General features: G+C 46.7%; 2 protein-coding genes across 4 annotated transcripts in view; one reads left to right on the forward strand and one right to left on the reverse strand.

The window, feature by feature from the left end:
- Positions 1-26,261, reverse strand: part of CTPS2 (CTP synthase 2) — a 107,977-nt gene that overhangs the window by 34,513 nt on the left and 47,203 nt on the right. The gene's annotated exons all lie outside the window — the stretch shown is intronic.
- Positions 13,063-14,632, forward strand: S100G (S100 calcium binding protein G). Its single transcript, XM_075538619.1, has 2 exons — positions 13,063-13,197; positions 14,528-14,632. Exons 1-2 carry the CDS (start codon positions 13,063-13,065, stop codon positions 14,630-14,632), a joined length of 240 nt encoding a protein of 79 aa, XP_075394734.1.

Here is a 26,261-nt window from a genome sequence, read left to right on the forward strand (position 1 = left end):
TCACTGGGACAACATTCATCAGGAGCAACATTCATCAGGAGCATCTATGCCCTTCCTCCTGACATTAGTCACCTTGGCAGATCCAGGTGGCAGCATCAACACTTCAAATTCTGAACTTCCGGGGCTCCCACTTCTGTCTTTGCATTCCTCCCATGAAATGACCCTCCTCCCCAGTGCCCATGGCAGTCCCCGGAAAGTTCGGTCCATCCATTTGTCAGTCTCTGTGCTCTCTCCTCACACCCTGAGCTGATCACCCTGGCTTTCTCTGTGTTCCTCTGGTGCTAGCCAGTCCCACCGTGGGGTCTTTGCACATGCTGTGCCTGCGGCCTGGAACGGTGCCTCTCCCTTCCTCCCGTCCGCACCCCAGCATTGAGCACTAACCTCAAATATCCCAGAGCTAAAGCCTTCCCTCTTGTCCTCTCTACCCCAAACGTCCATGATCTGCCCATTTCTGGGCTTTTCTGTATCTGTACAGTCTTGACGGACTAGACTGGAAGCATAGGGGCATGGGACACAGTTTGCTTTTCCAACGCAGCCCCAGCCCTCGGCATGTATGGGAGAGCTCAAACACATACTGAGGAACTCATTGTGGATTGATCTTTATGATTGCGTCATCAAAGTTCAGGAACATGTGGCTTTTAGGAAAAGCCTGTCCTCTCCTCCTGGGGGGGGTCTGTGTTCTCAGTTCAGTTCACGGCACAATGTCGTGGTTGGATTTGGGGGCTAAGTTGCCCCTTGGTAGAGTGAAACCGCCACTCTGTCATTCGCAGCCGAATGCATTCTCTGTTTGTAACCCCCAGGGACTCTCCTGCCTCCACAAATGTTTCCAAATCCCACCCTCTTACCACCTGGGGCGTACCTCTCCTAAACCCCTTCTTTCCTTGTGTTCCCCGCACACCCAAACTGCCACTTATGGGCCTATAGGAATCCCGGACAACTGTAATCTCCTGAGGTACAAAACTTCCAAGAAAAGGTTTGCTCTTATCACTGGCTTCCAGGGTCACCTGAACCCTGTGCCCAAGCCTGATCCAAGAGTCACCGGGGGAAAGGGGCGGAGAAAAGACTTGATTATGTCCCTTGTCAGATGGAGCACTCAATTCTGAAGGGCTCTTGGCATCTCTTTGCGATCGTCCTTGGTTGGCTAATTATGGCTAGATTAAATATTACTGGAGTGAGGTGAGAGAGGGCATTCGCTAGCTTCCAGTTTACAAAGCTGAGCTATTTATAAACACCCGGCCCTTCTGTGTATTTTCTGATAAAGGGCAGATAAGACTGTACAACTTGCCAGAGATTTCTAAGACCTCGTCCTTAAGTTTATGTCCGTCTCCAACTTCCATGTAAGTCAACCTGAACCGTCTAAGAAGACCACAGCTTGGAAGCCGTAGGCAGACCACCATTGGCTTTGTTAGAATTGTCCTGCCCTTCTTCAGCCCACCCTCCCCGACTATGTGGGATCCATCCATTCGGTTAGTTCACTGGGAAAGCCTCCTAAGGTAGTCAGTTCAGTTCTTGGCAAGTATAGCCATCAAGAAACGTTTCAAGATGAACCATTCTGAGTAGTGTAAAAGGATCCAACAAGGAGCATGAAACCTCATTCTGGCTTATTGGGAGGAGGACCTTCACAAAACAGCTCAACCAGAAAATATTTTCAAAATTAAATTGGGGTCAGGAGGCCATGTGAAGAAGGATGCAGGGACCAGTGGGGAGGCCTGAGAGTATCACATGCTCCACCAACAAAGGGTACGCCTGGATATTCCCAAGAGAGCAATATGAGGATGTTTCCTAATGGCCCAGAGGTAAATACCAAAGAAGAGCTAGCTAGAAGGAGGGGGAGTGAGAGGGAGGGGGGATTTGCTGGAGTTTCATTGTAGGTCTTTCGGAGCTGCTGGGTTTTTGAACAATATGTCGTGTTAGTTTAATAAAACATTGAAGGCCCAAGGGAGACTCCGGATAGGGCAAGATATGACAAAATAACGATGTATAAATTACCAAGGGCACATGAGGGAGGGGGGAAAGGGGAGGGAGGGGAAAAAAAGAGGACCTGATGCAAGGGGCTTGGGTGGAGAGCAAATGCTTTGAGAATGATTGGGGCAGGGAATGTATGGATGTGCTTTATACAATTGATGTATGTATATGTATGGATGGTGATAAGAGTTGTATGGGTCCCTAATAAAATGTAAAAAAAGAAAAGAGGAGAAAAAAATGATTAGGGCAGGGACTGTACAGATGTGCTTTATACAATTGATGTATGTATATGTATGAACTGTGATAAGAATTGTATGAGCCCCTAATAAATTGTTAAAATTTAAAAAAAAAAGGCCACATACACTCCGGTCCTCACTAAATTAATAAAATTCCTTGATTACGTTTACATTCTCAAAAAAAAAAAGAATTGTATGAGCCCCAATAAATTGTTAAAATAAAAACATTGAAGGCCCATCTATTAAAATGTGTTATTTAGTTGTGTATCATCCCTACTGTTTTTCAGGACTGAGACACAACCTGGGACTGAAATGAAAGCACAGAAAGACACATCAAGGTGTGACAGCCAGTGGAATCCGTTGATGATATTTGCCAGCATAGAAAATATTGGAGCAGGCAAAGCAAATGCTAGAGAAAATGGGTCAAGAGGCGGAGGAAGAGGCTTCAAGTCCAAATGTCGCCCGAACATCAGTAAAGGGAAAGAGTCCAATGAGTGTTGCCAGATGGCCACCAGGTGCCAAGACAAGCTGGCCAAAGGCAAAGAAGCTGATACTTGGGAAGGTGATGGTTGGGTGAGGCAGAGAGCACAGTGCATTTCGGAACAAGCAGGGTGCCCCCGCTGCCCCGAAGGCTGACCAGATAGAGAATCTCAGCAGCCCTCAACATGGCAGTATAACTGCCTCCTGAGCAGGTTGCCACCTGAATACGCAGCGAATGCTAATGGAGACAGCTGTGTCCCTTGCTTTCCTTCCTGAAAACGTTGGAGAGAACAGAGCACATCCCAGTTCCCCAAGTTATTGAAGAAGAGAACCTCAGGCACACATCCGCTTCAATCTCAACATTTCCCAGATGCCCCAGCCGGCATCTCAGAGAAAAGGTCCTGTCACTTTCCCTAAGGCTGCTTGGCTTCTGGGCCCCAGTCTAGACCCATCCTTCCTTGGCAACGAGCCACGGAGCATTGGAAACATAAAAAAGGATCAATCAGTAACGAGGGACTAGAGGTGGTGATAAAGCTCTAGGGGTTGTGAAAGCACCACCCGAGGATAAAAACGGTACTAATTAACCTTGGCCGCAGTTCTCTGGGGCCCACAAGAGAAGTGTAATGGGTTCAAGCCTTTACCACACCCTGGCTACTTTAAACCGGAGAGTTCCTTATCAGAGATGATTCTAAATGGTGGTGTGGGGAAAGCCAGGCTTCTGACACCGGGCTGGCGCCAGGTGAACCCCTTCACCTCATGTCCCTTGCCTTTGGACATTTTATTTGAGGACGATGGTGGGGCCTGGCCCTTGCAGCCTGCTCCTAGTCTTTCAGGCAATTCACACAACGATTTGGCCTTTCTATGTATTTTTTGACAACTCTTTGGGGTTTTTAAAAAATCGTTTTATTGAGGGCTCGTACAACTCTTATCACAATCCACACATACATCCATTGTGTCAAGTCCATTTGCGCATATGCTGCCATGATCATGTTCAAAGCATTTTCTTTTGACTTGAGCCCTGGGTATCAGCTCCCCATTTTTCCCCATCCTCCCTTCCTCACGAACCCTTGATAATTTGTAATTTTTTGTGATTATAATATTTTATTCCCTAAATTTTATTTTGTTGTTGTTTTAAATACTTTTATTAGGGGCTCTTACATCTCTTATGATGACCCAAACAGTCATCCATTGTGTCAAGCACATTTGCACATATGCCGCCATCATCATTTCCAAAGCATTCTCTTCCCACTTGAGCCCGATAATCAGCTCCCCATTTCTTCCCCCTCCCTCCCCCACCCACTCTCCCTCACAAACCCTTGATAAGTTATAAATTATTTTCATTTCTTACATCGTCCTCCATCGCCCCTCACCCATTCCATTGTTCTTCCTCCCACTTTCATGACTTCAGTTCTACCTTACAAATCGGATTAGACCAGACCATGCACATTGCTACAGATAAGAGCCTGAAACACAGGGAATCGAGGATAGATAAACCCCTCAGGGCCAACAATTAGAGTAGAGATACCAGGAGGATTACAGGAGGTGGGGGGCGGAGGGGTAATCAATCACAAGGAGCAACTATAACCCCCTCCCAGGAGGATGCACAATGAATAATTTGTAATTTTTCATGTCTTACATTGCCCAATGTCTCCCTACACCCACTCTTTGGTTGTCCTTCCCCCAGGAAGGGGGTTATATGTAGACCGTTGTGCTCAATTCCCCTTTTCTACCCCACCTTACCCTTACCCTCCTGGTATCTCTACTCGTATTATTGGTCCTGAGGGGTTTATCTGTCCTGGATTCCCTGTGCTTCCAGTTCTTTTCTGTACCAGTGTACATCCTCTGATCTAGCAGGATTTGTAAAGTAGAATTGGGATCATGATAGTAGGGGATGGAAGCATTACAGAACTAGAGGAAAGTTATAAGTTTCATCATTGCTACACTGTACCCTGCCTGGCTCGTCTTCTCCCTAATACCCTTCTGTAAGGGCATGTCCAGTTGCCTACAGATGGGCTTTGGGTCCCCACTCTGCACTCCTCATTCACAATAATTAGGATTTTTTTTGTTCTTTGATGCCTGATACTTGAACCCTTCAATACCACATGGTCACACAGACTGGTGTGCTCCTTCAATGTGGGCTTTATTGCTTCTCAGCTAGACGGCCGCTTGTTTACCTTCAAGCCTTTAAGACCCCAGATGCTATCTCTTTTGATAGCCGGGCTCCAGCAGCTTTCTCTACCACATTTGTTTATGCACCCATTTTGACTTCAGCAAACCTGTCAGGACATCATGGAATGCCAATTTAATAGAACAAAGTATTCTTGCAATGAGGGAGTCCTTGAGTAGAGGCCCAATGTCCATCTGCTACCTTAATACTCAGCCTATAAATATATGCACATAGATATATTTCCCCGTCATATAAAATATATATGTGTACATGCCTGTATTTAGACCTCTCTAAATGCCCTTTGCCTCCTCATTCTTTCCCTTATTTCCTTTGACTTTCCTCTTGTCCCACTATCATGTTCAGCATTCATTTGGGTTTCAGTATTTCTACTTGGTTTCATTGCCCTTGATCAAGCCCTACCAGGTCTCCTCTACCCTCCTCCCCATCGATTTTCAATCACTTGTTGTTCCCTTGCCCCTGGATTGATTAACACCACTTCCTTTACCCCGCCTCCCCCTCTCCCATGATTATGACAACTCTTTACAAAGATTGCCAACTTGTTCCTCTCCTACTGTGCAGTAGGTTTCTCTGTTCAGTTGTTTTTTGTTTTGGAGGGAAGATTTTTTTGGTCATTCTTTTGCATGCTGCCTCAGACTTTGATTCTTGACAAGCCACATTCAGGTTTTTGTACAACAGAGCCAATTTTATATCAACGTTATATTCTCTGATGCAGCAGCCCACTGCCACCTACCTACCATTGCGTCCCCAGTTACAGATCTTTTCTTAATCCATCCTATCCTAAAGTGCAGTGGTGCACTGCACTCCCCAAGGATGCTAACCCAGGTTCCTATCTCGGCCGGGTAGCTCGATGTGGTGCAGCCACCCCCATAGAATATTATTCAGTCATGGAAAGGAATGGAGGCCCGCTCTGTGTGGGTGAACCTGGAAAACATGATGCTAACTGAAAGAAGCCACACACCGAAGGTCACCTACTGTGTGACCCCAGTGAGCTACACTAGCTAGGAGAGGTAAATCTGGACAGGCAGAAGGGAGATTGCTGATGGCCAGCAACTGAGAAAAGAGGAGACTAGGGATGACTGCTCCATGAGTCTGCGCATTTCCTGTGTGGGCATTGGATACGCTCAGGAACTACACAGAGAGGGTAGTTACACAACGTGCGGAAAGCCTCAGGGGCCACTAAACGGTTCACTTGAACATAGTGAATTCTGCAGAAAGCAAATGTTTTGAGAATGATGATGGCAACGAATGTACAAATGTACTTGAATGTAGGAATGGATTGTAAAAAAGGTTGCATGAGCCCCAATAAAATGATTTTTAAAATAATTTCAAAAACTTTTTAAAAGAAAATAGTGAATTCTATGCTATATGCATTTTTTCTCAATTAAAAAAGGGTCAAATGTATGCTGACGTTCCAACCCCTGGTACTTATGGATGTGACCTGGTTATAAGTTCTATCAGCCTAAGGTCATACTAGACAGAGAGTAAAACCAAACCAAACGCACTGCCATGGAGTCGATGCTGACTCATAGTGACCCTATAGGACAGGGTAGAATTACCCCGGTGGGTTTCTGAGACTGGAACTCTTTACGGGAGTAGAAAGCCTCATCTTTCACCCCCAGAGCTGGCTGGTGGTTTCCAACTGCTAACCTTGCAGATTGCAGTCCAATGTGTAACCACTATGCCCCACAGGGCTGCTAGACCAGAGTAAGGTGGGCCCTAATACAAGGGGGCTCCCAAAAGTTTGTGCACAAAATGCCTTTATCTTTGTTTTCCATTTTCCCACGAACTTTCTGAAGCCCCCTTGTACCATCTGAGTGGACTCCTTACAAAAGAAATAGAGAGAAGACAGTCATGCAAATGTGCAGCCACAAACCAAAGAGCCTCTAAAGACACCAGAAAACCGGGAGAGACAGGAAGGGATCTTCCGCCAGACCCTCCAGAGAGAACTGTGGCCTGGCAAAGCCCTGGATTCCATCGCCAGCCCCCCAGAACTGGAAGACATTAGAGGCAGACTCGGAGATGCTGTGGGTTTGGTTCCAAACTGTTGCAAGAAAGCAAGGCACACAATTTGGGGGTTTTCCCAGCACATCTAAAAGTTATGTTTTTCACTATACAGTCATCTCCTTAGGGGTGCTATAGCATGACAATAAAAAAAGATTGCATTATCCAAACCTGCCAGGGATACCAAGTGAGCATGCGCTGTTGGAAAACTGGCGCGACTAGACTTGCTGGCCACAGGGTGGCCAGAAACCTTCTGCTTGGAAAGCACGCAGTAGCTGCAAAGCGTGAAAAAGCCAAGTGGGGCACAGTGGAGGGATTCAGAGAGCACATCGGTCAGCGGTTCTCAGCCTGGGGGTCGCGACCCCTTTGGGGGTCAAACGACCTTTTCACAGGTATCGCCCGATTCATCACAGTAGCAAAATGACAGTGGTGAAGTAGCAACGAAAATGAAACCTGAGCAACTGTGTGAATGGATCACGGCATGAGGAAAGGTTGAGAACCACTGCCTTCGGTGGTCCCTGACTGCAGATGGAGCCCCGTGGTGGTTCCCCACTCCCCCCCCCCCAGGCTTTGGCCTGCCCCAAGGCACCTACTCTCCATTTCCGTCTCCCACCCCGCACCACAGCACAGAGAAGCCTGGGCTCGGAGTCACTGGGAGTAGACGCCATTTATCAGTCCTGGAAAGATGAGGCTCACCCTAAAACGCTGACAATGCTGGCCAGTTGTGGCTTAAACCTCATTGGTTTTCCTCTGGGGCACCACGCAGAATCAAGGAGGGACACCACAACCCTTGAGCCGGAGCAGGCGGAAGCAGAGGCTGACCCAGCTGATAAGGGGGGAGCCCTGAGGAGGGGCAGGTGGCCCTGCTCCTGCAAGGGCAGAAGACATGGTGGCTGAGCAGGAACCCAGCGCGCCAGATGGAATGGTCTGGACAGATGCTTTCAACACCTCCATCACATCCACTTCACATGGATTGCATAGCCCACAGTCAAAGTAGGTGTGGGCCATGACTCAAGGTCTCCGGGATCCAAGTGCTGTTTCCAGTGGCTGGGTTTTCAGAAGTAGGTTGCCAGGCCTTCCTTCCAAGGCTCTCTCTGGCTAGACTCCCACCTCCAACCTTGCAGTTAAGAGCCTTGTGCATTGCCTCTTGTACCAACAGACAAGGGAAGGGTTCAAGGTCGACGAGAAAACGAACACTGTCCAAGGGCCCAGGTAGACCCTTTCTATCCAGGACCCTCTGGGAAGGGCACTCAGTTTCAGAGACTGGAACATTGGATAACGTTAACATTGTGATCACGGGTAATAAAAATCCCAGAGAGCCTTCCACAGCCACTCTCTTTTGGGGGGATGAGGCATACACACACACACACACACACACACACACACAGAGTCCTTGAAGGTGCCTGGGCTGGGGCTGAGCAGCCTGGCTGAGGTCACTTGTGGTGCCCAGGCCTGAAAATAAAGAGGTTTGAGCTTTTCTCAGAAAATGTAAGTCTGTCCAAAGATCAAGCACTTGAACAGCAAGGTGGTAATAACCTTTGCCTCGCCGTTTTTCCATTACTAGCCTGTTCCTCTCATTTGCCCCCCTTCCCCAGTTTCCAAATGCACTCTGCGGAACACACCCTGCATTTATCGCTGGTCTGCCATACATGTGGGTTAATGTTTCCTAGGACTAGCTATCTCTAATGAGAAATTCCACGCTTTCCATGGAGGCGAACCCTCGAGCTTTGGAGTCAGCAAATAACATGAAAAATCAGACACAAGAGGTGTGCTGGGTGGCAGTGAGGGATCTCCATTGTCCCAAAGAAGAATTTGGAAGAGGATTGTTTGACAGTCCCTTAGGCAATAGATCGCTCCTTTCAAGGGGAAAGCCCCAGATGAAAGCAAGCCCAATGATGCTTGGCGGCAGAATGTAGGCTTCTGGGAAATGTCACATCTCTGGTCTATTTTTCTCTTTACCTGTAGACTCAAGCGACTGCGGTGGAGGCAGGAAATCTACCACTGGATATTATCACGGCACATGAACTACAAAATACATGGCATGAGCGATACATACTCAGAGACGTGCTACGCCAGGGGGCTTCAAAAAGATAGTGGGAAATCCCATTCGCTCTCAATTCTATTTTTCCACAAGCTTTCTGAAGCCCCTCGTATACTGTATATGCCACATTCTGGATGACAGACACTATCTAACACATGTTCTGTCGCACGCTACCTAGTTATTTCGAGCACCTCTAATTGTAGAAGGAGGCCGGGTGGCACAATGCTGAAGTGCCTGCCTACTAACCCAAAGATCTCCAGTTTGCATTCTCAAACTGTTCTCCTCTGGGGTAAGAGGGTGTGGGGTGGTGGGGGAGGGGGCACCTGGTGATCTGATCCCATGAAGATTACAGCTCAGACACAGAAAGGCAAGAGAGCTAGATTCAGGGAACTTGGAGGCACATGACTGTTTTTAATGTCTACCTGCGAATAAAAATGGTCTCTCATAAAGTTTTTGGTTGTGTGACAAAAGGAACAAAGAAACACAGATTATAGCAGAATATAGATTCTGCCATGGGGCAGTTCTACTCTGTCAACTAGATTTGCTTGGAGGTGAAAGTAACTTGATGACATCTACCACACAATGGCATAGTTGTATAGCACATGTGGTTATACTCAGATCATACACAGATATTGAGATTTTTCCATCTCAGGTCAAGAACTGTAATAGCCACCACATTGATTCTCGTTCTCAAGTGGGTGGACTGGAAGACAGGCCGTGTGATTATGTAAGAGCATGTCCGTGTTCGTAAGGAGACAGGTGCTGAGGGGCGAGGGTTAAGTCAGAAAGTATTATCACTGGGGTTTTAGTTCACACACGCAAGGGCTCATTCCAAACAAAACATGTTTAAACATGTCTCTGAGACCAGTGCATGCTGCAGACAAGTTCTCTCAGTAAAACACTTGCTTTAGTCTCACAGGGTATCTTACCAACAACAACAAAAAAAAGTCCACTCAAAACAGTGGCTTCTGAAGGGATCTCTTAGGTCAACTCAAGTCCAGACATTAGAAGGCAGCTCAGACGGTTAAGTAACTTTTTGGTATTCTAAAGGGGTGGTAGGTTTTCACAAAGGGCACAGAACAATCATGGGGCATGACTAAGAAGAAGTTTCATGAAAACTGAAGATTGCATTGGTGAGAAAAAGGCCAGGACAGGGACATTGAGGATTTCCCCCCATTGTGACAACGCCCCTGTTCATTCTTTGAGAGCTGCAAGGCTGTTCCACGAGAATTTCCCTGGAAATTCACCCTCTGACCCTAACCTTGTCTCTTGAGACTTCTCTTTGTTTCCCAAAGGCAAAGAACATTGAAAAACAACACGAATGATTTGAGTCCCCCGAGGATGCCCAAATTGCCATTCTACCATGCTGAAAACCCAAGAATTCTTTGGGGTAAGGGTTAGAGAGACGGAAATACCGCCATAGACCTAGATAGTAGATATATAAGTCAAGAAAGAACTGTTTCCCATTATGATGCTTTTGTCTAATGTCAGTTTTGCTATTGTGTAGAGTCGCTAAAAGTTGGAGTCAACTCAATAGCAATGAGTTTTTTGGTGTCTAATTTTGTAGCTATATTTTTTAATTGCCCTCATGTTTAGGGCATATTTACTGTAACTAAATCTCAAATGGTCTGAGGGGGCTAGAGGGACTGGTACTGTTTCTGTATAGTTAGCACACAAATGTAAGCATGTGAATCATTAGTTAAATAAATAACCGACTCTGCCATCGAGTCAATTCTGACTCATGGCCACGCTATAGGACGCGGTAGAAGTGTCCCTGTGGGTGGCTGAGACTATAAGTGTCAACAGTTACCACAATGGTACCAAGATTTCTGGATGCAATAACAGTGGGTTTTTATTGTTAGATTGAAAGTGGAGACGGGTGAGACACAGTGACCATAACAATGGCTGAAGCCAAGCAACAACCATGGTTGTGCCGGAGTGGGCAAGGTTCCATTCTCTCATACAGAGGAGCCACAGTCAACTAACACCAACTACTGTAGCGATGGCCATGTGGCAACTTTCCCAGCTATGGAATTCGGTCCTTCTGGTGTAGTGGGTTACTCAGTGGGCTGCTAACCTCAAGGTCATCAGTAGAAAACCATGAGCTGCTCCACAGGGAAAAAAAAACAAAGAAAAGGAAGGTTCTACTCCCATACAGGTTTACAGTCTGTGAAACCCAGAGGGGCAGTTCTACTCTGAGTCACAATGGACTAGATGGAGGTGCGTACTATAGCACTCAGAGCGAGGGTGGCAGCGGTGCTTCCGACCCCCCAGCCACTCCACAGAAGAAAACGGCTGTCTGCCTCCATCAACATTTACAGCCTGTACATTATTGCTGACCTGAGCAAAAGGCTATGAGGGCAGTAACAGCCCAAAACCCATTTTCAGGGTCGCCACAAAGATTAAGCCTTCATTGAATTCCTTCAGATCATTAACCATGAGTGTAGATAATCTGGCCCACGGGCAGAATGCTTTGGAGAGTGGATTGCCTCCACCTCTCTCTAGCCAGCCCATGGACTTGAGTGTGTATGCCAAGGACTTGAGTGGGTATGCCGTTGATGGAGATCGCCTCACTAGGGACGGTACAGGGGGTCACATAGTCATGAGCATGCCCGATCGGTGTTGCCCTGCCTTCAACAGAAGGCCCTGGAACCATTTTGTAAATCCCTCTATCTAACAATATCGATGTCCCCAACCGTGGTCTGGCTCCTGCTTCTGCGATCCCACCTGCACCGGTGCGGTACGATTTGCCACCAGTCATACTTTGCTGACAATTTCCTTTGCCCGCCCGTGCCCGTCTCTAAAGTTTTGTGTCTCAACAAACTCTCGGCCACTGTTTTAAGTTCGTACTAATGGCCTCCCTCAGCCAGAAGACATGTGGGCCGTCTTGGTCTCTTTTAAGAAATAAAAAATGCTCTACCGTATATTTGTGATGCGGCCCCTATGTGCCATAAAACAAGCCTCAGAAACCCTACACCGGGTCGCTGTCAGTCAGAGGGGTCCACAAGAGTGGATATTATGAAGAAAGCTGTTGGGTTTTTTTTTTTTTTATTTTCCTAGTCTAAATATGAACTTCGATTTTTTCTCCCCTTAAATCATCCATCCTTCAGCTCTCTGCAATGGGAACTAAGTACAGCCATGAGAATTCCACGTTGGTGGGAAAATAGTCTAAAGGCTGACTCTGGGGACTCTGAACCATTAAGCAACTGTTGAGGTGGCCCTCTGTTGGAGCTTGCCCTTAATGAGCAATTACCTTCGGAGGTTCCTGCCTTCCGTCTTAAGCATGGGTTTCAAAAAACCATTAATAATTACCCTGAAATGGCAAGCATAAGGAAAATTTCGTCATCGGGTGGTGTGTCTCTGAAGACTATAAAAGCCACCTGAACTCGCTTAGCGCTTCATACCTCTCCACTCCTTCTGGTGATTACTCCTTGGGGCAACCAGGCAACCAGGTGAGTGTGCTTTCTAAGGACTGCCTAAAGCTCTGTCTCTTGCATGAACTCCTTGCCCCTCAGACTGGTGTAAACGGTCTGAGGGACCTTGTACTGGCTAGAGAGATGGCCAGTGACTTAGAGACTAGAAGCTGGAGCCAGGTGTTCCCCCAGGGGCATGGCACACTCATCACTAATGAAAGTGTTTGGCTCCAGGGACATATTTCCTACCAGGTGTACTCTAAGAACAGACCTTTAACCTACTATCTAAGATGATTCTTTCTCCAACAAGGTAACAAATAAAGGCCATTCCTGGAAAAGTTGGTGAGATTCCCAGACGTTTATAGCTGCGCATGCAATGCTGTAACTGCACTGATTCCTAGTTTTGATAACTGAACTATGGTCATGTTGTGAGCAATTAGGGGAAGCTGGATGGAGGCCAGGCCTGAACTCTCTGTGTTCCCTGACTTTTTTTTGGGGGGGGGGGGGTTGGGGGTAATTGTATTATTTTTTCAAAAGAAAAAAGTTAACAGCCAAACACAAAAGTATGTTGGTCGTGCTGGTGCCAGTGGTTAACTTCCACCAGCCTCTCTCCTGCCCTCAGTTCATTATTCTCCCCACCTTGTCCAAGGAGATGGCCCCCTCTCGCCACCCTCAGTCTCAACCTCCATTTCCACTTTTGGCTCAGTTGACTTTCTTCCCAATCCACAGGACGCCGAGATGAGCATGAAGAAGTCACCCGCGGAGCTGAAGAGCATTTTTGAAAAGTACGCAGCCAAAGAAGGTGATCCGGATCAGCTGTCCAAGGACGAACTGAAGCAACTGGTTCAGGCAGAATTCCCAAACTTACTCAAAGTGAGTATCACCCCCCCCCCCGCAAAAAAAAGAACAAACCAATCCAGTGACAATTGAGTCGATTCAACTCATGGGTGTCACAGCACAGCTGTGTTCCATAGGGATTTCAATTGCTGATTTTTTTTCAGCCAAAGATCACCAGGCCTTTCTTCCAAGGTACCTCAGAGTCCACTCAAAGCTCCAACAATATCAAAGCACTGTAAATGTTTGCAGGATCCAAAGGGAGTGCCCAGTGTGCTTAACTTGGCCTCTGGTGGTGGTGTGTTGGGGAGTGGGGGCCGGGGAAGGGGCCAGGGGAGGAGCGGGCAGGAACAGCAAGCAAAAATGACAGGCTATGGCATTAAACAGGACTTGGACTGGGGTTGAACACACCACAGCCACACAGAGGCCCTGCTGGAGATATTGCCAGTTCGGCTCCAGACCAAAGCAATAAAGTGGGGTACTTCCTCTCCCTGGTTTCAGACCCCAGGGACTAGCTCCCTGAACAAAGGGATCAAAGCCTTCTACCCCCACCTTGGCCCCAGCACAGAGCCCTCCATACTGAACAGCGAGAGATTGGGGGCAGGGGTTACGCCACAAAATCACTGCCATTGATATTGACCCATAGCTACCCCTTAGGACAGAGCAGGACTGCTCCTTAGAGTTTCTGACAGCAGGATTTTATGCAAGTTGACATTCCTATAAAAGCCAGCTTGCAGTTAGCAGTTCAATGCCTAACCCACGGGACACCTTTTTTTTTTTTAAGTCCAACAGTGTTAAGATAGTCAATATTCGCCAAATTTTGAACATAAGGTTTATCCTGAACAATGATTCTATAGGTGGATAAAAGCAATTGTGTGGATGGCACAGGGCTGTGTCTTGTTTGGTTGGGTCCGAACCGGCTCGACGGCACCTAACAACAATAACACCAATGTAGGAATTTCAGAAGAAGGAGCTAGGGTACCCCAAGGCTGCTCAAAGAAAGAGGCTGGGAAAGAATACAAAGTCAGCCATTTGGGGAATCTTCAAGTGATTGAGAGAACCCTGCCTTTCCTTCCCCCTCCCTCATGAGATCAACTATTATTGGATAGTCCCGGACCGCGTCTTTTGAAATTCCAATCAAGCATGCTGGGCTTCCCTGGGCAGGAAGAAAAGGATTTGCACCTTCCCATTGAAAAAATAACCCCAAAAAACCTACAGTCAAGATTAATTTGGGACCGGGAATTTCATTACAATGGTGCTGGGGGTAAGAAAACCAAAGCAGCCCCCTCCCACTTGGTCTCTCTTTATCATTGTGACTGATCTCCTGTCTCTTCTCCCCCCTGCCCCGTCCTTTTCTGCCAAACACCAGGGTCCAACTACCCTCGATGACCTCTTTCAAGAACTGGACAAGAATGGAGATGGAGAAGTTAGTTTTGAAGAATTCCAGGTGCTAATAAAAAAGATATCCCAGTGACGGAAAAACCAACTGCCCCGAGCTCGGAGGGGGCTCAGAAGCAGCCCCAGCCACCACAGAGAGGTGGCTCATCTGCAAGGAACCCCTGCTGGCTTCCTCCTGCTACGATGATGACATTAAGTAATGTGAATAAAGACATTCACGGATATGTCTCATGTTGTCAAGTACTGATCCTCGTTGCTTAATAGGTTTCTGAGTAATCTTAGTCCAATTCATCTGATTTTATAGCTGGGGGGGGCGGGAGTGGATGACTCAGAATGTTCCATGATCTTGTCCAAGGTGACTAAGATGCTGCCAGAGGCACGGAAAGAGGTTCTGAAGTGCCAAACCAATCCCCTTGCCACCCGACCCCCCCCCCCCCGCCCCTGGCTTCCCTTCCCTTCTCCACAGCGCTCTCTCATCCTTTTCCAATTTCAATTCCCCTGTCGGGCTGTTCAAAAACTAGTGAGAAGCACTTCAAAAAATAGCCCCGTCTGTAAAATCAGCTCCCAGCACAGGAGCAGAAGGACCACAAAACCACGAGTTGAGTGGGGGTGGGGGGGGATGTGCTCGGCAGGTCAGCCAGCCTAGCCCCTCAGGGTCTGGGGTCTCGGTGGTTATGGAAGGACAAAGTGACAAGGAGGACCGAAGTGGCCTCTAGCTCAGCTCTCCTGAGCTGCTGGGATTTCTGAGCTGAGAAAACACCCGACTGTCAAGTTCCACTTATTGAGTCTAGTTCGCGGGGTGGGGGGTGGAGTGCAAGGTGGAGAGGGCAAGTTTCTTTGACCCCTTACCTTATAGAGTTAAATATTAATGTTCAAGTTAGTCTAACTTACTCATGTGTTCAAACTGGTCCCAACAGCCGATCACAAAGGTGCCCTGGAGACCAAATTTCTATTTCCCTACCAAGAAAGTCTCAGGGTGCGATAAATGGTTCACATGCTCAGCAGCTAACTGAATGGTGGGAGCTTCAAGTCCACCCAAAAGTGCCTCAAAAGAAAGGCCTGGCATTCGACTTCCCAAAAAATCAGCCTTAAAAATGTTATGGAGCACAGTTCTACGCTGACACCCACGGGGTTGCTGTGAGCCTAACCCAACTGTAGTAGCATCTAAATTCAGAGATATTTGGTATATGGAAGCAACAGCAAGGCGGTAGGAGCATGAATTCCATCTTGACATGAGACCAGAAAGAGCCCTGGTCATGTAGTGGGGTACGAGTTGGGTAGCTAACCTCCAGGTCAGCAGTTCAAAACCACCAAGCTCTCCTCAAAAGAAAAATGAGGCTTTCTGCTCCCATCAAGGGTTACCGTCCAGGAAACTTCACTGGGGCAGTTCTCCTACCCTGCCCTATAGGGTCACTGAGACTCGGAGTCAACTAGATGGCTGTGAATTTATGAGTCCAGAAAGCCATGTTGAATTTTAAAGTTGCTTTTTTGAACAGCTGTTTCTCTTTCTCTGCAATCTGACAGATGTGAAATGTCACAGTCTCATCCCAGTGGCTTTTTTTCCTCTAGGTTTCCTCTAGGGTCAAACAGATGCAGGATGCGCCAGTCCTCACCCAAGAATCTTAATGCTCAGCACTACACAGAAATCTTCCTTACAACAGTCTTCCCACCCCCACCCAGGAACAGGTGTACTTTAGAAAGCAATTTTTAAAATAATTTTACTGGGAGCTCTTACAATTCTTATACTATTCCATACATCATTTGTTTCAAGTATATTTGTACATAGGTTGCCATCATCATTTTCTAAACATTTTACTTTCTAGAAAGCAATTTTAGCAGTCAATTCCCAGAAAAGCCTGGCCCACCACTACCCTGAGGTCAGTCTGTAATTAACTGAAGAGCACTTACACTCAAAATTATGTACCCTTAACCAATCCTGTAACCAGCCCTGGTGGCGTAGTGGTTATGCACTGGGTTGCTAACCCCAAAGTCAGCAGTTCAAACCCACTAGTCATTGGGAAAAGATGAGGCTTTCTACTCCCATAGAGTACTGGGAGCTTTGTGGGGTAAGCATTAGACTGCTAATCTCAACGTCAGTGATTCAGGGACAGCAACCGCCCCTTGGAAGAAAGATAAATCTATTAGCTCCTGTAAAGATGTACAGCTTCAGAAACCCCTTAGAGGGTCACTGTGAGTTGGAAACAGGTGCTCACACTTTGAGTTCTAATACATTTCCCTCCTCTGACCTTGTTTTTTATTATTTACGATCCTTGGATAACACTGGCTGGTGCCCTTCTTCCATGTGGGCTTTGCTGACATCTTATTTAGATGGCTGCTTGTTTTAAGGCAAGCTTTTAAAACCCCAGAGGCTATTATTTCTGATAGCCAGGCACCACCTGCTTTCTTCACCACACTTTGCTACAACACTGATATCTTCAAAATACTATTGCTTTTGTGATCCAATTGTGTTAACCTACTGAACTTAACGTGAATCCCAGGTATGCCACGCAAACCAGGTGCCTCCATTTCTCCAGTAGCTTGATGTGCATCCTTGAAGGCCCTCGAAAGCAGGCAGCGGAAAGCATGCCCATCCTCCTTTGTCTTCCCATAGAGTGGGAAGCTGGTCACTGAACAGGAAAGACAAAGACAAAGCCAGTTGCCATTGAGTTGATTGCAACTCCTAGCAAACCCATGTGTGCGCCACACTACCTTAGGGATTCCATTGGCTGAATTTTCAAAAGCAAATTGCCAGGCCTTTCTTCTGAGGTCCCTGTGGGTAGACTTGAACCTCCAGTCTTCTGGGTGGCAGCCATCAGCGTCACCCAAGGACTCCCGACTTCATTCACCAGTCTCATCAAAACCATTTTATCTGTCGCAATAGTGGGCATCTTGTATTTCTCGTTGGCTGTAATGGGACTCCCCCTGCTATTTCACCATTAGCTTCACTATGAGTTTAAAAGAGCCACCTTTCCTCTTGTTTAAGAGGCCCCTTTCCTTCCTCGTTTAGCTCTCAGAGATGACTCATTGAGCGCCTATTTTGTGCCATAGGATCTCTCTTTTGTTCAAAGAGCAGGATGTGCTAATCAACTTCGTTCCTGGGATAAGCACCCTAGCTAGCCATGATCAGTTATTTTTCACTGCTGTGAAATTAGGCTCTCCGAGGATCTCATACTGGTTTTCCATGGAAATAGCCCCAATTCCACCTCGGAGACTGGCCCCAGGAGGAGTTCAGCAATTTTCTGCTGAATGGTTCCTGATGGGACAGTCACTGCCTCTTGTTGGTTTGGCCCACACGGCCTCTCTGCCAGCCAGGTCTTTTCCTTGGAAACCCCAGCTCTGGCCCAGGCTTTATTACTGCAGACCAGGCTGTTGTAGTAGTCAACTGCGCCCCCTGCTGGAGTCTTCTCTCTTTCTCAGTCCCATAGCATGACAGGCTAGCTGGATCTTCTAAAGCAATCCCATTCTCTTGATAAAAAACCTTCAGCCATGAGCGTAAATGTGACCTGATGTTTCCCATGTGACATGTAATGCCTATTGGTTCCCTTCAAGATGTGGACTTGTGACATTAATACTCCAGGCCCTACACACATCGGCATCAATTTCCTTTGATTCCCTATACCTACTGGCCGCTTACGTCTCACAGCAACCTATAGGTTTCCGAGATTGCAAATCTTTACAGGAATACAAAACCTTGTCTTTCTCCCGAGGAGCAACTAGTGGTTTCAAACTGCCGACTCTGTAGTTAGCAGCCCAATTTGTAACCCACGGTACCATCAGAGCTCTCGATGGCAGGGAGTTCAGTTTTTGTTTGGTTCCCCCTTACATGAGTTAGAATGGATTCGATGGCAGTGAATGGGCGAGTTTCCCACCCACCCCACCGCACCCCCCAGGAGCCATGTGATTCAGGCAAGTTTCATGTCACTGTTACCTCCTGTGGAGTCAACCCCATACCCTGGTGGAATGCAGCCCTGCTAGTCCTGATGGCTTGCAGACTCCTGCATCAGAGCAATGCACATGCCTCCAATGAGAGACAGGTGCACGGGGGCTGGGCACTAGGTACCCGGCCTGGGAATCAGACCTGGATATGACACATGGAAGGTGAGAATGCTACCAGAAGACTAGCAATGCCCCCACAGACAAGCTACTTGCTATTTTATGACCAAATCTTGGACAATCCAGCCCAGCCCATGCTTCTCCTCCTTTCTCCAAGGGGGCATTAAAGAAGTTTGTGGACGACTCCCATGTCTTTCAATTCCATTTTGAAGACCCTGGTATTACGTCTCCAAGCCACTGGCATCTTCCTTTCTTTGTCCCTTCTTTGTCCGTTTCTGACTCTGAATTCTAAAAGCATTACTAGTCTACCTGTGATGTCCAACACCGTGGTCACGAATCACATGTGGCTATCAAAATTGGCACAGAATGAAATCAAATAAAATGTCAAGTTCCATTCCTCCATAGCACTAGCTCTATTTCAAGGACTCGATCGCTGCACCTGACGAATGTGCATCGAACATTCCTTCATGACAGACAGCCCTAGTTGACAGCACCGACCGGAAGCCTTCATGAGGAAGTCCTCACCAGCCACCCCGATACTTGCTTGATGGGTTCACCAGTGTGTGGCCGGAATCCCCAGCTTAGCCGCCAGGCAGGTTGTGGCCGACGCTCATTTGTAACACACTGTGCTGAAGGACTGCATGTTAGTGGCTGTGTTCCAAAAGCACAATGCGGTTTTTTTTCCTTTTTAATAATCTCTCTGCTAACTTACAGCCATCGGTACTGCAAAAATCTTTCCAGTGGTTGAAATAACTCCTCCTAAGGCGTATCCCATTAAGCTTAAGGTGCAAAAGTTTGAGGATACGTTAGCTTAGAACCCCTCATTTAGTCAGCTTTGTGACTCCCTGCTAGGGTGCACTCTAAGGCACGTCTTGTCCTCCTTTCTAAAGGGATACCTGGTTATGAGGTGGGGCAAGTGGGCCTCTGTCCTAACCATTCAGAAGTCATCCTTGCACATCGATGCAAAGCAAAAGGTCCAGGAGGTGCACTGGTTAAGCAAACAGCTGCTAACCACAAGGTGGGCAGTTTGACCCCACCTAGCACAAAGATGACAGCCCGGGAAACCCTATGAAGCAGTTCTACTCTGTCACATGGGGTCACCACCACTCAGAATCCACTCGATGGCACCCAAGCCAACATCCTGCCCTCAACTGTAAACCTACTGCCCCCATAGGTAGAGTTGCAAATGACTGGTAGGCTCCCAGACTGATTCATCAAAGGCTATGTCATGGATTGAACTGCACACACGGGGCACCTATGAATCAGAATTGATTCAACAGCCACTGGTGTAGTCTTGGTTAGTTTTTCTAATCATACAAACAAAACAACAGTGACTAGACAAAACTAAGAAAAACCTCCATCAAAAGGAAGTAGAAAACATTAAAAAACTGAAACAACTTTAAAATGGGTCCAAAGGGCCAAACTGACCCCCTCCCTGGAAGTGGGTTTGGCAGAGAGCAGGTTGGGGAGAGGGCCCAGCATGGAGGCAGGCCTGGAGGGAGGAAGAGAAAGAGAGTTGGACTGGGCCCCATGCTGGCAAAGGATGCTCAGAGGATGACATCCCTGCTGGGAGCTAATGGGACACAGAGGGGACTGGGCAAATGACAACAGCATGTATCACACTGTCCCCTTACTGGAGCAGACTGTGACAGAGGACATTTTTGGGGTTACATGGTGGGGAAGCAGCATGCTCTAAAACCCCCAAAATAGAGCAAATCAAGAAGGGTGCATACCTGGGTAAACAATCTGGAGGAGAAAACAACCAGGCTGACTGTTGGGGGGTGGGGGAGACAAGGGAAAGGGGAAGTGCGGTGGGTGGGGGAGGAAGTTGTATTAACAAACTCAGAGACAAGGGAACAACATCAGCAGCCAGGAGGGTATAGGAGACCTGGTAGGGCTTAAGCAAGGGTAATCTAACCGAGAAGAAATGCCGAAACACAAATGAAGGCTGAGCATGATAGTGGGACAAGAGGAAAGTAAAAGGAAACTGAGGAAAGAACTAGGGGGCAAAGGGCATTTATAGAGGTCTAAATACAGGCATGTACGTATGTAAATATATTTACTTATGAGGATAAGGAAACAAATCTATGTGCATATATTTATAGTTTTGGTACAAAGGTACCTGATGGACATTTGGGCCTCCACTCAAATAATCCCTCAATGCAAGAACACTTTGTTCTATTAAACTGGCATTCTATGATGCTCACCTTCCTGACATGATCTCTGAAGACAAATGGATGCATATGCAAATGTAGCGAAGAAAGCTGATGGTGCCTGGCTATCAAAAGATATAGCATCTGGGGTCTTAAAGGCTTGAAGGTAAACAGCAGCCATCTAGCACAGAAGCATCAAAGCTCACATGGAAGAAGTACACCAGCCTGTGTGATCATGAGGTGTCAAAGGGACAAAAATCACATCATTGTGAATGAAGGGGAGTGAAGAGTCGGGACCCAAAGGCCATTTGTGGGCAACTGGACATCCCCTTGCAGAAGGGTTGTGGGGAGATGAGCTGGTCAGGAGGCAGTGTAGCAATGATGAAACATACAACTTTCCCCTAGTTCTTAAATTTTTCCTTCCCCTGACTATCATGATCCCAATTCTACCTTACAAATCCAGCTGGACCAGAGGATGTACACTGGTACAGATGGTAACTGGAAACCCAGGGGATCCAGGACCGATGATGATCCCTTCAGGGCCAGTGGTGAGAGGGGTGATCAACCGGGAGGGTGGAGGGAAGGTGGGGTAGAAAAGGGGAACCGATTACAAGGATCTACATATAATCTCTCTGGAGGTCAGTCAACAGAAAAGTGGATGAAGGGAGACATTGGACAGTGTAAGATATGAAAAAAAATAATGCCTTGTAAATTAGCAAGGGTTCATGAGCGAGTGGGGAATGAGGAGGGAGGGGAAAAATGAGGAGATGATGCCAGGGGCTCAAGTGGAAAGCAGATGTTTTGAGCATGATGATGGCAACAAATGTGCAAATGTGCTTCACACAATGGATGGATGGATGGATTGTGATGAGTGTTGTGCGACCCCCCCCCCAATAAAATGATTAAAAAATAAAAATTTTTTAAAGTGTCCAAAGGGAGATCAAATGATAAGGTGTAATATTTTAACCTAACGACATCTGCCAGAATCAACTTTATAATGCTCTGATAGCAAAGCTGTTCACATCCCTAGTCAGAGAGGATTCATGGGAGGCTTAAGCCCTGTGGGGACCCTACAAATGGATTTGGGGCTCCCACTGTCATCCACAGTCTTCTATGAAATGGGTGTTCATATTTTAAGCTCTGATACTATTCCCTCCTTCAGATTTTGATTTTATTATTGCAGGAGCCGTGAACTATTTAATGTGGCTCTTCTAGTCAAGGTCTCTAACTCTCACCAACCTTTCCCTGTTTGGGGCTGGTAAGAAGGTAGGGGAAGATACTGATAGCTCTCACCTGTGAACAATTACAAACGTGTTTCCCCGGAGGGCTATCTTGTTGGGCATAAAATGAGCCCTCTGAGAAGCAGGAGGAGGGATTTCATTGCCAGCAAGAGCCAGGAGTGGAGCTCACGCCCTGGACCCCAGGCCCCTGAGCAGTGACCTTCCTGGATCCAGATGACAGCTACTACATCAGAGGAACAGCAGCAGAACCAGGAGCTGGAACAGAGTGATGAACCCACACAGCAAATAAAGCTGAGCCTTTGTGCAGGAGTGGGGTGCCGCTTGGCACTTACCTGGAAAAGTTGGACTTGCTGGCCCAAGAAAGTAGAGCTGCGTGCCTTTGGGCTGAGGTTTACTGAAGAGGGGTGCCTTTGGACATTTATTTTAGGGGCTGGATTTGGTGATCTATGGAGCTTGAGCTTGAGGCTTACAGGAGAATGGTATGCCCTTCTGGGCATTATTTAGCAGAAATGAAAGGACTTTGTAACATGTCCTGGTAAACAACTACCATGAGTATTTCTCACTGGCATTACAAAGTGTCAACGTCCTTAAAAAACCCGTACAGTCGTGAATTTTGTCTACGAGTTTCTCTGTAGCCATCACAATGGACATAAGCACCTAGAGGTAAATTATTGAACGTTAATTAAGACTATACAATTATTTACAAACCTTGACTCACACAAGCTAGTGTGCTTCTTTCATGTAGATTTAGTTGATGCCTCACTTAGATGGCTGCTTGTTTGAAGACAAGCCCTTAAGACCCCAGACACTATTCTTTCTGATAGCCAAGCATTATCTGGTTTCTTCACTGTGCTTGGCAATAGCACCCACATCTCCAGTGATGTATTCATGCAGGCGAGTATTTAGTAGGGCCATGTCATAAGAGCTAATTGTTCTTAGATTGGGGCTAGAATTAAGTATGAGTCCAAAATCCATTTCTATACCTATCAAATCCAGAATAGGTAGATCTATACAAACAGTACGTGGATGAGGGGCATAGCAGAGGAAATGGGGAGCTAGCAACACTGAGTACCAGAAGCACATGTTCTGAAATTGATTGTGGTGATGATTACACAACTCTTGTTAGTATGCTTGAATGATTCAATTATGCAGTCTGTGAAGTACATGCCGATCAAACTTTTTTCCCAACAGTTTGATTAGCACAGAATTCATAGTTCAATCGTTCAATCAGCCCCACAACTATCCGAGAGCAGCCCCACACCACAATCAGTTCTAATGACAAAATCGTTTTAAAGCTTATGCTAAGTAGTCTCGCTGTTTTGTTTTGGTGTGTGCACATTTAACACCTTTTCATTCATTTTCCCTACGAAATTGTGGAAATATAATAGGAGAGAGGAAAATATTTGAAACAAAAAGGTTATCCATTAATTATGCTTAGTATATCACAAACCCCTTTTATCTGTGTTTATTTTTACTGATGTAGGCGACTGTTTCACAAATCCACTCTTTTGGACATAAAATTAACTGTAGCTTGAGAGTCCCTGGCTCAAAAGGGGGTAAAGAAGCCATCTTTCAACATACATACAAATGCGCTCTACACAATGGATGGATGGATGGATTGTGATAGGAACTGTATGCTCCCCCAATAAAATGAAAGTTTTAAAGCCATATTTAAGATAAATGACAACATTTGAAATAATGCCAAATATAACAATTTCAACATTTCCCTTTACGTTTGCTTAAAATACTTAGGATTTCTCAGTTGTCCTTACCAATACCACCATCCAAGTGTGCAAATGTGTGCTGATGTGTTTTGAAGACAGCATGAATTCTGTTCTCGGAATATCTTATAAATCCCTACTTGTTTTTGAAAGATACCTCTGCTCCTAATCAGAAAGAAGTGCTTAGCATGATAGCGAAGACTAGCCACGTCCCTAAACATGAGATTTGGAACATGCGTTCCACCTAAGCCTCCGAAGGGAAAAAGACTTTGAAATTGAAGTATACAAGGCTGTGAGCTAACTGTAGAGGTTGTGAATTATTTAAGGTGGCTCTTCTAAGCAAAGCCTCCAACTCCCAACCAAATGACCTGTATAGGTCTGGTACGAAGGTGGGGCACGATACTGATAAGATTCACTTGTGAGTAATTATAAATGGGCTCTCCTGGAGTGCCATCTTGCTGTGTATAAAATAAGCCCTCAGAGACCCAGGAGTGGACTGTGTCCTCTGGCCCCAAGATACCTGAGCAGTGAAGCTCCTGGATGCAAAGACGACTGTAAACATCAAAAAAGCAGCAGCAGAACCAGGAGGCAGAGCAACGAGTGGAGTGATGGACTCCCCAACCCATGGAGTGAGTAAAGCTGAGTGCTTTCGTGCAGGAGGATGGCTTGCAGAGTGGGGTGCCTCTAGGCACCTCATTGGGAGCTGGGTTTGCTCACCCAAGGAGCCTGAGCTGAATGCCTTTAGGTTGAAGCTTACAGCAGAGTTGTCTGCCCTTTGGCCATTTATTAGCAAACCTGAAAGAATGCTAACATCTCCTGATAAACAACTCAATCCTGAGCATTTCTCCCTGGCATTACAACTTGTTAACTTCCTTAGTAAATCCGTTCATCCTGAATTTTGTCTGTGAGTTCTGTGTAGGCATTTCAATGGATATTAGAACCTAGGGAGTCTGAGTAGCAAATGCTACTGAAAACAACACACTAACCTCTAGATGAATTGGAGGGATTGGAATCCAAACCCAAGGTCAAGGAGGTCAGCAGCAATCCCATGGCTGATAGAACATAAAGTAGCTAGTGGCTGGGTTCCCAGGAGTCTGGTAGTGTAGTGGGTTCCACATAGGGCTGCTAATATCAAAGTTAACAGTTTGAAACCACTAGCTGCTCTAAGAGAGAACGATGAGGCTTTCTACTCCTGAAAATGGTTGCAGTCTCAGAAACCCACAGGGGTTTCCACCCTGTCCAATAGGGTCGCTAGGAGTCCGAATCAATTCTAGGGCAGTACATTCTCGATTGTCCCTGGGAAGCACATCGAGACGGCAGAGGATACTCCTTTGAAGTGGGCAAAGAAAAAACCAAACAAGTCTGACTAGTTATGTTATTGTTGCTGTTACTAGTTGCCATCAGATTAATTCCTACTCATGGTGACCCTGTGTGTGCAGTTGACCTGCCCCATCGGGTTTTCAAGGCTGACTGTTTGAAAGCAGATTGAGAAGCCTATCATCCTAGACACCGCTAGATGGATTTAAACCATAGGTTCAACTAGATGTTGAGCACTTAACTGATGGCATGACAGTTTCCTTGAAAAGCCCTCAATCTTCCATAACCTCCTATTTTCGCCTTGTGGATTAAACAGAGAAATGACACAATCAAGTAAGTACGACTCCCTCTCCCCTCACTCCTCTCAGACTCCGAGTGTGCCTGCACCCTTAGAGAAAACACAATTCCTCATCTTAAGTGGATACAAGATACCACCTCTGAGATGGCAATGTTGGGAGCAACCACCACCTGAGGACACACACACATTGTGTCAGGATGCCCACAAAGCAGAGTTTAGCAGGAAGTATACCTGCAAGGAGATTCCTGGTTTTCCAACACCTTTATTGTTTTACGTAGAAGGGTCAGAATGGTGCTGCCCTTGGTGACTACCTGATATTTATTCAACTCTCTCAGTTGAGCTGCTAATCGCTAGGTCAGCAGTTCAAAACCACCAGGTGCTCCTTGGCAGAAAGAAGAGGCATTCTACTCCCACCAAGTTCCAGACTCAGAAACCCAGCAGGGCAGTTTTACCCTGTCCTGTAGGGTTGCTCTGAGTTGGAATCGACTCCATGGCAGTGGGTTTGTGTTTTGGAGGGGGAGGAGGTCAACATGATTCCTGGGTTTCGTGGAGCTTTGGTCCTTTTTCTTTAATGAGACTTCCCCCACTCCTCTTCATTGGCAGGACTGGTTCTTACGGCTATTTTTCTCCTACAAACTGATTGCAGGATATAAAGAAGTTCAATGGCAATTAGGTTTGATTGTTCTCATTTCGCTTATACTCAGAGAAGCTCTCCAAAGAGAACACGCGCATGCTCTCTGACTTAGCGATGCCCCTTCAAGGAATTCAGCCCTTCGACGTGTCCACGCGGGAGCGCACAAGGACATATGGACGCAGCTGCGAATTTGCAGTGTGTTAGAACGTGGGACCTAAATATTCCACAATCGGAGAGTGGCAAAATGGAGAGCGGGCCACCATTGAGAAGCTAGAGCCGGAGGGCGCA

The sequence above is a fragment of the Tenrec ecaudatus genome, chromosome X (genome assembly GCF_050624435.1).
Source record: "Tenrec ecaudatus isolate mTenEca1 chromosome X, mTenEca1.hap1, whole genome shotgun sequence".
Taxonomy (NCBI): domain Eukaryota; kingdom Metazoa; phylum Chordata; class Mammalia; order Afrosoricida; family Tenrecidae; genus Tenrec; species Tenrec ecaudatus.

Bases quoted from the DNA above. Each gene is read 5' to 3' on its own strand.
- S100G (XM_075538619.1), top strand. From the start codon at position 13,063: ATGAGCATGAAGAAGTCACCCGCGGAGCTGAAGAGCATTTTTGAAAAG. The intron at 13,198-14,527 runs GTGAGTATCACC...GCCAAACACCAG, and splicing joins AATTCCCAAACTTACTCAAA to GGTCCAACTACCCTCGATGA.